The sequence below is a fragment of the Camelus bactrianus genome, chromosome 6 (genome assembly GCF_048773025.1).
Source record: "Camelus bactrianus isolate YW-2024 breed Bactrian camel chromosome 6, ASM4877302v1, whole genome shotgun sequence".
In the NCBI taxonomy this organism is placed as follows: domain Eukaryota; kingdom Metazoa; phylum Chordata; class Mammalia; order Artiodactyla; family Camelidae; genus Camelus; species Camelus bactrianus.
The window spans coordinates 90907744-90921640 of record NC_133544.1 but is presented as its reverse complement, the minus strand read 5'-3'; the positions used below and the strand labels follow the sequence as shown (position 1 = coordinate 90921640).

Below are 13897 nucleotides of genomic sequence, written 5' to 3'. Positions count from 1 at the left end.
TGGACATAAAAGAACTTTAAAAGGACATGAGAGGGCTTATAAAGCTGTATCATTCTTTTTCTTTTTAATTTTTAATTTTATTTTTTAGTTTGTTTTTTGGGATGGGGGTACTTAGGTTTCTTTGCTTATTTTTAATGGAGGTACTGGGGATTGAACCTAGGACCCTGTGCATGCTGGGCATACACTCTGCCACTGAGCTATACCCTCCCCCTGTATTATTCTTGTTACCATCAGTTCTGACTACTGTGAAATACTGCGAAAAAAACTGGAAGATGGAGATATAAATCTGTTTCACTCCCTGGTTCTGTCTGTTTTTGCTGAGAGGATCTGAATCAAGATCCTGCTAAGAGAATCAGGGAGCAAATGGCACCCACAGATCTGCAATGCATTTAGTCTCCCTCCGTTCTCTGACAGCCGTCCTCAAGGCTCACGCTCACGTGGAGTGCACTGTCGAGTTTCTTCCCCAGTCCTCACTTAAAGTCAGTTCCCCTCTGGGTGATTTATGCCCCGACACACTGGCTACTGCAAGTTCCACAGAGCTGCCACTTGGCAGCCAGAGGAGGAACGTACCCACAACGCTGTCGGCCTGAGTGTCTCCCGTGTTAGACGCGCCACCTGGGTGATCCAAGAGGGAGTCGGTCCTATCTGCCGCCGGCAAACGGGGCTGCTGCTGAAGAACACACACACAAGCAACAACTGAACAGGAGGCTGCTCCAGAACTAAACCCAAAAGGCTCACTCTTCCACTTGCTGGTTAGCTTTAGAGAAACAGGAAATAGGAGCTAGAGACCAGGAGAGGTGGGGGAAGGGTCAAGGTCACATTAAAAAAAAAAAAAAAGGCTAAAAAGTCACAAACTCAGGAGTCTTTTTGCTCAAGGAAAAATCAGAAAGTGTTATGATTTTGCTATTGACTATTAAAACATATTGTTTGTTTTGTCTAAGACCCTGTTTTAGTCAAAATCTGAGAATGTAGAAGATCCGATCACAAACAGCTCAGAGACTGAGGAAGAAGGTCCTGGAAAGACCCCGTGGCCCAGTGTGCACGATGTGCTCGTGGTTGCAGCCTGCCGACTAGGGCAAACCTGGACCCAGGTCCCGAGGACAGAGGGCTGAAATCGGCCTGTTAAACTCATTAAGGGCAAGGACCTTGCTTCAGATTTGTACAGTACACAGGAAGTACTTCAAAAGAACCATTAATTTTACTTTAAAGATCTGGAGGCAATTTTATACCTCAAGGATATCCCAGCACATTTTTAAAGCACTTCAGCAAAAACACACAGAACAGCCCAAACTGCAAACATCTCAAAAGGGCTTACTGCTTTAATGCTGGACTAGCCTGCTCTCAACAGGTAGCAAGCAGAAGACGGCTGTTTTAGGTTCTCCTTTTATCTATTTCTAATATTCTTTGCCACCTCTTAAATGGAAAGGGAAAGAAGGTAAATGGTGCAGATTCACAGTGATGAGTAGAAATGAAAGCCAAAGCAGAGAAAAGATCCAGGAAAAATCCTCACCTCCGAGTGGCAGGGCTCCACTGGTCCAAGGCTATGGTTTGCTCCAGCCAATGAGCTGAGAAGGCTAAAGCCTTGGTTCCTATCTGAAAAGAAGAAATACAATCACTGAAATTTTTTATTTACATTGTAAACTAACACAACTGTGATGAGGAAATAATGGCTACTTCCTCATTATAAAAGTCTATAAATAAAATTACTATCTATCACCATACTCTCTAAATTCTGAATAATTTTTAAATCACAGAGCATTAGTCCAGGTCGAATACACGGCAGGGCCATTACAACACACAAAAGGCCACTCAGTGGTTCTGTTTGCAAAGATGAACAGAACTGATGTTTTAGTAGTCACTATGAACTAATATTTCAGTGTTTCAAACAATTAAAAAACATTAAAAAGAATCACTGCTAAGGCATTATTATCAGGTGAAAATGAACATTCACCTTTTTTTTTTTTTTTGAAAAAACGCTTTATATATGAATAGGCCACTGGCAGTTAAGGTTCCCAACACTTTTTATATTTGTATTTATAATACAAATCTAGAGCGAAACGTCTAGAACGGATGACGGTGTAAGCAGCCAGCCCTGACCTGAATCACCTAGACACTTACTAAAACTACCCCAGGAATCAAGAACCCTCCTTCAGACTGAGGCAAAACCTCTGGGACAGAGGCCAAGGAATCTGAATTGCAGCAAGTACTCCAGGAGAGTCCTTAGGATCAGGAAAGTTGGAAAAACAAACGAAGAAAGCACTGCCTTAGGGCAGAACGTGAAACCCCCAATTCAAGAGTCTAAAGTACAGAAATCAAAGAACTGCTCTCTCAAAAAGACAACTGAACCTGTTCGCATCTCTCTTGAAACAACCTGCAGATGTCCCACATCCTCTCCCCTGCGGGTGACACCCAATGTCAGCCAGTCCCCCGGAGAATCACAGAAAGAGAGCCACTTGTAGTCTCCTCAGCCTCCCTTTCTCTTGGAGAGATTCTCCTCCTGAACTGGGAGGAAGCCCCGACTGTGGCTTGCGGGGTCAAGGCCTGCGGCATTTCCGGGCTCACCTCTCACCACATGGGCCGTCACCTCGCCTACTGACCACACGCGGCTCTCAGCCCAAGTCAGGACCTGGGCTTCAAGGATACCGAGTGCTGGGCAGTACTGAGAGCCTGCTGCCGCCCTGCTGCTCTTCCGGCCCCGCAACCTCAGCAGTGGCAGCGAGGCCAAATGTGCACGTGGATTCCTGGAGCCCCCTTCGCGCCTCATCCAACTTGCGTACACTGGGAGGAACTCACCAGGCCCCATGCCTGGGTGTGGCCCACCCAAGGACCAGGCACTAAGGGTTCATCAAGGTGGGCCGTGGAGGCAGAGAGAAGCAGATCCATGTGGTGTTCCACACTGATGGATGGTTTCAGAGCCTTGGGGTGTTTATTCAAACACCATCATAATTCTTTCTCTTCGGCCAGAGTGCTACAGACTTTAATGCAGAGCAGTTATGCCACACTCGGGGGTTTTACGAGAGCTTTTATAAAATACTTTAGGCTCTTTGTACGAAAGGCATTGTCTGAGTAAGAGTGCTGATCCAAGAGAGCCCTCACTTCTATTGCTGGAAGTAAGTTGGAGTTTGGGGAATTTTCAGATCAATTCACAAATCTCTCCGTATTCTAACTCCATGGCTTGTGTTTTTGCTTTGTTGGGCACAACCTCAGTCTGGCAGGCCAAACCACAATCCCTGAAGAGTGACACAATACAATGTCAGTTTAGGCACGTTATTAGACCAAAATGGCCTATTCACAATGTCTCCTTCTTTACAGCGGCTGCCTCCAAGGACGGGGTCCGGGGTGACAGGAGGGAGAGGGTGCCGGGCTCGTCACTGTGTGCCAGAAAGCTCTGTGTGCCTGTTGACTTTTGTTCCACGCTCATGAGTTTGCCTACTTAAAGAGACTTCTAAACATTTAATGATTAAATGCTGTGTATTTTACCACAATTTAAAAAACGGAATGCCCCAACTCTAATAATGAATAAAACGACAGAAAAGTCTGAATAAAGGGAAGAGAACTGATCTAGTGGTCAGAAAGCCTGGATTCCATTCCTGGTTCTGCCTCCCCATGTGATCTTGAACAAGTCAATGTGCCTCTGTTTTCTGATCTGTTTAAAAAACAAAAAAAGAGGGTTGCTAATCATGGTTGTTAAGGTCTTTCCTGCTCTAGATGTTGGCGATTTTATGAAGGAAAGTGGCATCCTTTAGCCTCTCTTGACAGTTAACTCTGAATTAGCTGGGCATGGGTATTTTTAAAAATTATTTAATAGGAGAGCAGCCAAGGATGCTTGTAGCTCACCCTCTCCCACGAATACACCGAGACATCCATGGACCCACGCATCCACTCAGAACACCTCCTGAACTTTGACAGAACATTGCCTTCCTCAAAAGACAGAATTCCTCACAAATTCTGGTAAAAGAAATTTAAAAAGAGGAAAAAGAAAATTAGTGTGTGATCTGTCCCACGGGGAGGAATGGCCAAGGAGGAATAGCGCTCTGATGCTGGGACGCCCCCTCTCCAATGGAGGGATCAGCGGTGGGGTAGGGGGAACCTCTGATGGGGAGGAGTGCACAGCAGCCTCTTGGCCGACAGAACTGAGAGAAACCGGCACAGAGGGTCCCTGGGATCCCCAGCCCTAGACGCAGGCCGGCAGGGGTGGCCCAGGACTGGCTGCCTGAGCCAGGGGGAGGGCTGGGGCCAACTGCGCAGAGGCAGCCTCAAGGGGCTGGAGTGTGCTGTGGGCCGTGGCTGGGAGTGTATACCGAATAGAACGGCCTGGGTCCCCCATTAAAATAAAAAACCATCACTGCTGGTGTGCGCTGTGGGGAGGGACACAACGCGGCTGCGCCATAGCCACTGTCTCCGCAGGCCCGCAATACCATCGCGGGAGAGAGGCAGGGCTCGTCCACAGCCACCAGATTCGCTGGTGCACAGCTCCCAGGTGGAGGTGGGGTTGAAGCCTGAATCCGAACCCAGGGGCTTGGCAATTTCATAGGTGGGACTGAGATTTGTTTACAGCCCCAGCCCCAGGCAGAGGGGACCAATTTGCTCCGAGGGTGCCTTTGTGGACCCAGGCATCTAAGACTATAGAGCAAGGGGAGGAGTCCTGGCACAGAGCTGGGGGGAGGGCTGGTGCAGCATCTTCAGCAGGCCTGCCTAGCCTACGCGGACGTGGCGCTGGGGACGGCACTGACAGCTGCTACAGGTCTGGGGGGAGGGGTCTGCGAGTCCAGGCCTCTAAGACAAATGACAGGAGCTGGCATAGTGGTGGTGAGTGCAGGAACAGCGTTTGGCACCAGGGGCGACCCTGACCCGATAGCTTGCCACGATTCAGGTGTGTGGCCCAGAAGTCCAGGGACCTGCACCGGTAGCTCTGAGGGCAGAGAGGCTGGGGGACACCGGAGTAAGAGTACTGACATTCCAACAGCTAAAGCGGGGACAAGGGCGTCAACAGAGTAGGTGAAGCACTCCAACCTCACCTGCCACACACCGCAGCTCAGAAACAAGTCTGGAAGCCTCCATTCCAACAAAAGGGGGACAGACCCAGCCCCTGCCAGGGTTGTGACAACCATAGGACAAAAACGAGGCCCCACTCAACAACCAGGGCAGGCTCTGACTGCATCACCAGCCACGACCCCAAGCAAAGGGATAACAGCCAACACGCACGGAAGAAAGATGTGGCAACCATCCATACTAAAAACAGACCTCGTGACAAAATTAGAGGCACACAGTCTACACAGGAATGCAACCTCTTTAAAAAGAAAAACAAAAAACAGCCCTTCAAGACTACAGCAGGTAACTGATACTCCATAATCTATAGTGCCAGAGATATATAAATAAAATGAAGAAACAGAGGAACTTCTCCCAATTAAAAGAACAAGAGAAGTCCCCTGAAAGAATGATCAATGAAATAGACCTTGACAGTCTACTAGATCATGACATCAAAAAGGCGATGATAAAAGCACTGAAGGAAAAAAGACTATAAACATGCAGAATACTATGAAAAGGAAACAGAAACTATAAAGAGTAGCCAATTAGAAACAGGAAACTCAACAGCTGAGATAAGAGCCATGCTAAAGGCAGTCAAAAGCAGACTAGATAATGCAGAGGGATGAATAAGTGACTTAGAAGACAGGATAACAGGAATCACTCAATAAGAACAACAGACAGAAAAGCAAGTGAAAACTAATGAAAGCAAGATAAGGGACCTATGGGGTAATACAAAGCATCCCAAGCGACACATAATAGGGGTCCCAGAAGGAGAAGAAAGAGAAAAGGGGATTGAAAAGGTATTTGAAGAAATCATGATTGAAAACTTCCCAAACCTAAAGAAGGACTCAGATATCCAAGTACAGGAAGCACAGAGGATCCCCAAGGAAAACCCAAATAGACCTAGACCAACACATATTATAACTGAGATGGCCAAGGTTAAAGTTAAATGATTCTAAAGGCAGCAAGAGTAAAACAAAGAGTTAGTTACAAGGGAACCCCCATAAGGCTTCAGTTGATTTCTCAACACAAACACTGCAGGCCAGAAGGAAGTGCCAAGATATATTCAAAGTCCTGAATGAGAAAAAGCTGCAACCTAGGATACTCTATCCAGCAAGGCCATCCTTTAGAATAGAAGGAGAGATAAAGAATTTCATAGACAAGCAAAAACTGAAAGAATCAGCAATACTAAACCCATGCTAAAAGAAGTCCTGAAAGGTCTACTCTAAATAGAAAAGAAGCAGGACACTAGAGTAGGGAGAAAATCATAACTGAAGTGCGATATCTACAATGAGCTGCAACAGAATAAACGTGAAGATGTAAAAGAAGACATCGAAATCATTAAAGGTGGGAGAGGGGAGCAAGAAAATACAGATTTTTTTTCTTTTTTTGTTCTTTTTAGGTTGTGTTTGAGCTTATATAATTATCAGTTTAAAGCAATCAGATATAGTAATAGGTTAATATACTTGAAAAACAGGGCAACCACAAATCAAAAGCATATAATAGGGTCACAAAATCTGAAAAGAAACCAAGATAATACAAATGAAAATTATCAAACCACAAAAAGAAACTGAAAGGAACAAAGAGGAAATACAAATCAACTGGAAAACTAAGTTCAAAATGGCAATAAACATACATCTATCAATAATTACTACAAATATCAAAGGACTAAATGCTCCAATCAAAAGACAGAGTGGCAGGTTAGATAATAAAACAAGAAACTACAATATGCTGCCTACAAGAGACCCACTTTAGTGTGAAGGACACACATAGACTGAAAGTGAGAGGATGGAAAAAAATTTCATGTAAATGGAAATGACAAGAAAGCAGGAGTAGCAATACTGATTTCAGACAAAACAGACTTTAATAAAACAAAGGTCATAAAGAAAGATAAAGGACACTATATAATGATTAAAGGAACAATATAAGATAAGGATGTTACATTCATTAACATATATGCACCCAATACAGGAGCACCTAAATACATAATGAAAATACTAACAGACATAAAAGAAGAAATCGATGGGAACACAATCATAGTAGGAGACTTTAACACCCCATTAACATCATTGGAGAGATCTTCCAGACAGAAAATCAATAAGGCAACGGAGAAACCAAACGACACAACAGAACAGCTTGACTTGGTTTATATTTTTAGGACATTACACCCCTCAAAAACAAAATATACTTTCTTTTCAAGTGCACATGGAACATTCTCTAGGATAGATCATGTACTTAGGCACAAAAGAAGCCTCAACAAATTTAAGAGGACAGAAATTATTTCAAGCATCTTTTCTGACCATAATGCCATGAAACCAGAAATCAACCACAGAAAAACAATGGAGAAAAAAAACCACAGTATGGAGATTAAAAACATACTACTAAAAAAAACAAAAAAAAAAAACAAAAAAAAAACACGGGTCAATGATGAAATCAAAGAAGAAATTAAAAAATACTTTGAGACAAATGACAATGAAAACACAACCACACAAAATTTATGGGATGCAGCAAAAGCAGTCCTAAGAGGGAGGTTCATAGCGATACAGGCTTTCCTCAAAAAGCAAGAACAAACTCAAGTAAACAACCTAACCTATCACCTAAAAGAATTAGAAAAAGAACAAACCAAACCTAGTCAGCAGAAGGAAGGAAACAATAAAGATCAGGGAGGAAATAAATTAAATAGAGATTACAATAGAAAAATCAATCAAATCAACAGCTGGTTTTTTGAAAGAGTAAACAAAGTTGACAAATCTCTGGCCAGGCTCACCAAGAAGAAAAAAGAGAGAACACAAACAAAATAAGAAAGGAAAATGGAGAAATTACAATCAATATCACAGAAATACAAAAAAACCATGACAGTACTATGAACAACTATATGGAGACAAATGACAACGTAGAGAAAATGGACAAGCTTCTGGAAACAAATAGTCCACCAAGGCTGAATCAAGAAAAAATAGACCACTTGAACAGACAGATCACTAGAAATGAAAGAGAATCAGCAATTTAAAAAGACCTCCTGGCAAACAAAGATCCAGGACCAGATGGCTTCACTGGGGAATTCTACCAAACATACAAAGAATTCATATCGATCCTTCTCAACTCTTTCAAAAGACTGAAAAGGAAGGAGTACTCCTAAACTCATTCTATGAAGCCACCATCACCCTGATACCAAAACCAGGAAAAGACACTGCCAAAAAAGAAAATCACAGGCCAGTATCACTGATGAATATGGAAGCAAAAATCCTCAACAAAATATTAGCAAACAGAATCCAAAAGCATATAAAAAAGATCATACACCATGATCAAGTTGCATTCATCCCAGGGACACAAGGATGGTTCAACATATGCAAATCAATCAATGTGACACACCACATCAACAAAAGAAGGGACAAAAATCACATGATCATCATCCCAATAGATGCAGAAAAAGCATTTGATAAAATTCAACATCCATTTATGATAAAAACTCTTACCAAATTAGGTATAAAGGGAACATATCTCAACATCACAAAAGCTACTGATGACAAACCCACAGCTAGTGTAATACTCAATGGTGAAAAACTCAAAGCCTTCTCACTAAAATCTGGAACAAGACAAGGATGACCACTCTCACCATTTTTATTCAACATAGTCTTGGAAGTCCTAGCCACAGCAATCAGGCAAGAAAAAGAAATAAAAGGGATTCATATTGGAAGAGAAGAGGTAAAATTGTCACTACATGCAGATGACATGATACTATATATAGAAAACCCTAAAAGCTCCACACAAAAGCTACTAGAGCTGATAAAAGAATTCAGCAAAATAGCAGAATACAAGATTAACATAGAGAAGTCAGTTGCATTTCTTTACACTAAAAATGAAATAGCAGGAAAAGAAAGTAAATAAACAATCCCTTTTAAAATCTCATTCAAAACAATAAAATATTTAGGAATAAATCTGACCAAGGAGGTGAAGGACTTATACAAGGAGAACTATAAAACATTCACTAAGAAAATTAAAGATGACTTAAAGAAATGGAAAGATATCCCATGTTCCTGGATGGGAAGAATTAATATTGTTAAAATGGTCATACTGCCTGAGGCAATCTACAGATTTAATGCGATTCCTGTTAAATTACTCAAGACATTTTTCACAGAACTAGAACAAATAATCCTGAAAGTTAAACAGAATCACAAAAGATCCAGAATTGCCAAAGCATTACTGAAGAAAAAGAACGAAGCTGGAGGAATAACCGTCCCAGACATCAGACAATACGACAGAGCTACAGCAATGAAAACAGCGTAGTATTGGCATAAAAACAGACATATGGATAAATGGAACAGAATAGAGAGCCCAGAAATAAACCCACACCCCTATGGTCAATTAATCTTTGACAGAGGAGGCAAGAATATACAATGGAGAAAAGACAGTCTCTTCAGCAAGTGGTGTTGGGAAAACTGGACAGCTGCCATGTAAATCAATGCAGTTAGAACAGTCCCTCATTCCATACACAAAAATAAACTCAAAATGGCTTAGACTTAAACATAAGACAAAACACAATGAATCTCCTAGAAGAAAACATAGGCAAAAGATTCTCTGACATAAATCTTAGCAATGTTCTCCTAGGACAGTCTACCCAGGCAATAGAAATAAGAGCAAAAATTAACAAATGGGATCTAATTAAACTTATACGCTTTTGCACAGCAAAGGAAACCTAAAGCAAAACAAAACAACAACCTACAGAATGGGAGAAAATATTTGCAAATGATGTGACTGACAAAGGTTTAATTTTCAGAATGTATAAACAGCTCATGCAACTTAACAAAGAAAGAAACAACCCAGTCCAAAAATGGGCAGAATATCTAAACAAGCAATTGTCCAATGAAGGCATACAAATGGCCAACAGGCACATGAAAAAACGCTCAATATCGCTAATTATCAGAGAAATGCAAATCAAAACTACAATGAGGTATCACCTCACACCAGTCAGAAGGCCATCATTCAAAAGTCCACAAACGATAGATGCTGGAGAGAGTGTGGGGAGAAGGGAACTCTCCTACACTGTTGGTGGGAATGTAGTTTAGTGCAGCCATTATGGAAAACAGTATGGCGATACCTCAAAAAACTAAAAACAGACTTACCATATGATCCAGCAATCCCATTCCTGGGCATATATCTGGAGGGAACTAATTCAAAAAGATGCATGCACCCCAATGTTCACAGCAGCACTACATAACATAGCCAAGACATGGAAGCAACCTAAATGTCCATCAACAGATGACTGGATAAAGAAGTTGTGGTATGTTTATACAATGGAATACTACTCAGCCATAAAAAAGAACAAAATAATGCCATTTGCAGCAATGTGGATGGACCTAGAGATCATCATTCCAAGTGAAGTAAGCCAGAAAGAGAAAGAAAAATACTATATATCATTCATATGTGGAATCTAAAAAAAAAATTAAAAAAGAGGACACTAATGAACTCATCTACAAAACAGAAACAGACTTACACAGTAGAAACAATCTAATGGTTTTGGGGGAAAAGGGGTGGGAAGGGATAAATTTGGGAGTTTGAGATTTGAAAATGTTAGTCACTATATATAAAAATAGATTTTCAAAAAGTTTCTTCTGTATAGCACAGGGAACTATATTCAATATCTTATAATAACCTTTAATGAAAAAGAATATGAAGACAAGTATGTGTATGTATATGTATGACTGGGACATTGTGCTGTACACCAGAAACTGACACATAGTAACTGACTGTACTTCAATAAAATCTTTAAAAATTTATTTATTTTTATTTATTTTTAGGGGGGAGGTAATTTGGTTTGCTTATTTTATTTATTTTTGAAGGAGGTACTGGGGTTTGAACCCAGGACCTTGTGTATGCTAAGCATGCGCTCTACCACTTGAGCTATACTCTCCTCACAATAAAAAAATTTTTTTTAATTTTTTACTTACTTAATAAAGAGAAAAATAATAACCTTAAATTCCAGAATCCTTTTAAGGCTCACAAATGACTATGAGTCTATAATCAAGTGTCAGGCGAATCATAATGAGGTGGAAGAACTCTTGCTCGGTATTTTTCTCATAAACTCAACTAACTTGAGTTCACTATGTTCCACAGCTTATAGCTTAAAGAGGTTAGAGACATATAAATTTTCACAATTAGAAAAGCAATCCATTTTTGTTTATCCAAAGCAGACTGCTTGCACATTAATGTTGCTCTAAAAACCTGGATATTTTATACACCTATGGTTTTAAAGAAACTATCCACTTTCCCCAGTTCAATGTTTAGCAAAATTCTGCCCACGTGTACCCACTGTAAAACTATTCTTCTCATAGAAAAGAATTACATAAATCTTTTCTTCTTTGCCAGATTTTTCTCCCCAGGATTCAGGGCATGGAAATGTCATCTCTATTAGCAGACAGTTGTTGAAATTGGCTTTAGCATCTCTGGTTTTATTGATGCCACAAAATAGGAGACTAGGAAGGAGTAGGAAGGAATAAAGTAATCTACCTCCTCAACTGATTCCTCCAGAACTTCAGAGCTGCAGAAAGGGGAGGCTGTTAAGTGATATACAATAAATTATTCTAGAAGGAGTAGTAGGTATACTAAACCGTGGTCCTAAAAACACCAGTTCATTTTCAGCAGACTAGTAAGTTGGCAGCAGTGGAATAATAGATGAAAAAGATGGTAGTATGAAAAAATCTCGTGGTGCTGGTCATTTGCATAGAATTCTTCCAGGAAGTGTCACAAACAAAACTATAGCCTCTAGAATAAAGATCAGAGGTGGGAAATTCTCAAGCCTTGCAGAGGAGCTTTTATTTAATTTATTTTTAATAAGAAGCTTCAAGAACACTTGAAAATATGAAATTATTTGGGTATCTCTTTACAGATATAAAGGCACGCTGTAATTAGAAACATAAAATGTATTTCACATAGCAATTTTGATGTATATTCCGTGAGACATTAAGAGAATGAAAAACTTAGGCAAAAAGGGAAACTTTAGGATGGGGAAAGGTGAAAAGTGGTTCTAAAGAAAGTCTTCTTTTCCTTCTAATTTTCCTGCTTTTCCCCACTATTTTATTTAGGCAACATAAGAAGCATATGAATTTGGAGACAAATAAAGGCATGGATTTGAATCCCAGGTCTACTGTTTACTGTGTGGTCTTATACAAGTTAACCCTCTCTGTACCTCAGTTTCTACATTTATGCAGAGGGTATAACAAGGCTTACTTTTCAGAACCACTGTTAAGTGCTAATAAAAATAATGGCCGACATTTAAAGAGGGCTAAATATGTGCAAAGTAAACATTCTAAGTACTGAACATACATTGCTTCTTTAACCCTCAAAACCACCAAAATGTGCCTTCTATACACAAATACACACAAACAGAAAGCAACATTTATCTTCTTTATCTTCTTTTACAGAGTAGACAATAACTGAAGAGAGATTACCTAACTTGTCCAAAGTCATATAGCTAGAACCTGAATCTGAAATCCACAACTCTCTGATTTTAATTAATTTCCATTCAGCCTGAGGTACCATGTAGAGTAAATAGACATTCAATGCTTAATGTACAAATACTGAACATGACATAAACTTGGGTCAAATGCAAAAAGATGTCTTTTTATTCACATATAGTTCTTATTTGTCAGTAATCCTTCTTGATGTCCCTGGTTTAGACTGATTTCAACTGAACTAAGCTGAACAGCACAGGACTGAATCATATGCCACTTCATTGCCTCTCATTTACTTACCCCAGCCCAGTCCCCATGACTCCTGGAGGCATGAGTCATATAAAACTAGTGGCAGACACAGGTGGTTATCTGTGTCCCATCACTGTCCCTCAAGTACACGTGGACAAGGGTTTCTCAAATTCCCCACTATTAACATGTGAGGCTTTTTGTGCGTATGTGGACCAGGGGCGAGGCAGGGAAGGGTCCTGTGCATCCCTGTCTGTACCACCAAATGCCTATATAGCACTGCCCAATGTCCCCTCCAAGGGCAAAGTTGCCTCCAACTGAGAACCACTGAGATAGATCTAATTAGGACAGGAAATTTGGAGCTAAAATGCTCAGGTTTTAAATCATTTCTTGAAAGGATTTTCAATGGAAAAATAATAAAAAAACATTTCAAAGATTCAATCTTTACCTCCTGTCAGCATTACAAACATCGTCCCCCTCCTCTGGGGAACTTCTCTAGCTGACTATAGCTCCCTCAGTGCCGTCTGCCTTGTGGTCCTTACTGTGCTAGAGTAAATACCTGTCTGGAGTCCATCTGCCATCCTACACTGCATTATCAACTCCTTGCAGACAGAGGCAGTGGCGGAGGGCTCTTCGCCCTTCCACAGCTCTCGGTCCAGCACACAGAGGGGAGGCTGAGACACCCGCTGACAGCCTGATCTGACTGTCAGACACGGGCTGTGAGCATTAGCTAAACAGAAGGTTTTACTTCAAATTGATACACACTGCACACAATATTAAGAGTTTCCATGACCACACCCCCAAAATGCCTTAGACAACCTGCTATACGTTTTCTGTGTTCCTATTTCAGCTTTTATTTCTTTAAAGCAGCAATTATTTGCTTTCATCTCAAGAAGTTCAAGTTTTCCCAGATTTTAAGTTTTCTTTACATCCTCTTCCTCTCCCCACAAAATACTTTCTTTTCCACCCATGTGATAAGATGACCAAACTTACCATAACCACAACTAAGGTATTTCAAGTTATACAGAGTTGTTGTTCCCATTTTTGACTGATATTTTTAAATCATGACATACTATTTGCATTTTAGAAACTGTTATTTGAGGCAGTACCCCATGAGAAATATTAGGAAAAGAAGCGTACACTTTTATATCGCATTCCACTTCTGTTTGACAAAT

General features: G+C 40.8%; 1 protein-coding gene across 4 annotated transcripts in view; it reads right to left on the bottom strand.

Moving 5' to 3' along the window:
- Positions 1-13897, bottom strand: part of AAGAB (alpha and gamma adaptin binding protein) — a 56857-nt gene that overhangs the window by 7374 nt on the left and 35586 nt on the right. For 3 of the 4 annotated variants that reach the window (XR_012507730.1, XM_074366273.1, XM_074366275.1), the window contains exons 6-7: positions 1511-1593; positions 571-670 (exon numbers count right to left, since the gene is read on the bottom strand). Coding sequence is in view for 3 of the 4 variants with exons in the window: in XM_074366273.1 (XP_074222374.1) it covers positions 571-670; positions 1511-1593 (183 nt within the window). In the remaining variant the exon portion in view is untranslated. The remainder of the gene's footprint in view (positions 1-570; positions 671-1510; positions 1594-13897) is intronic. The other variant, XM_074366274.1, reaches the window with a different exon arrangement.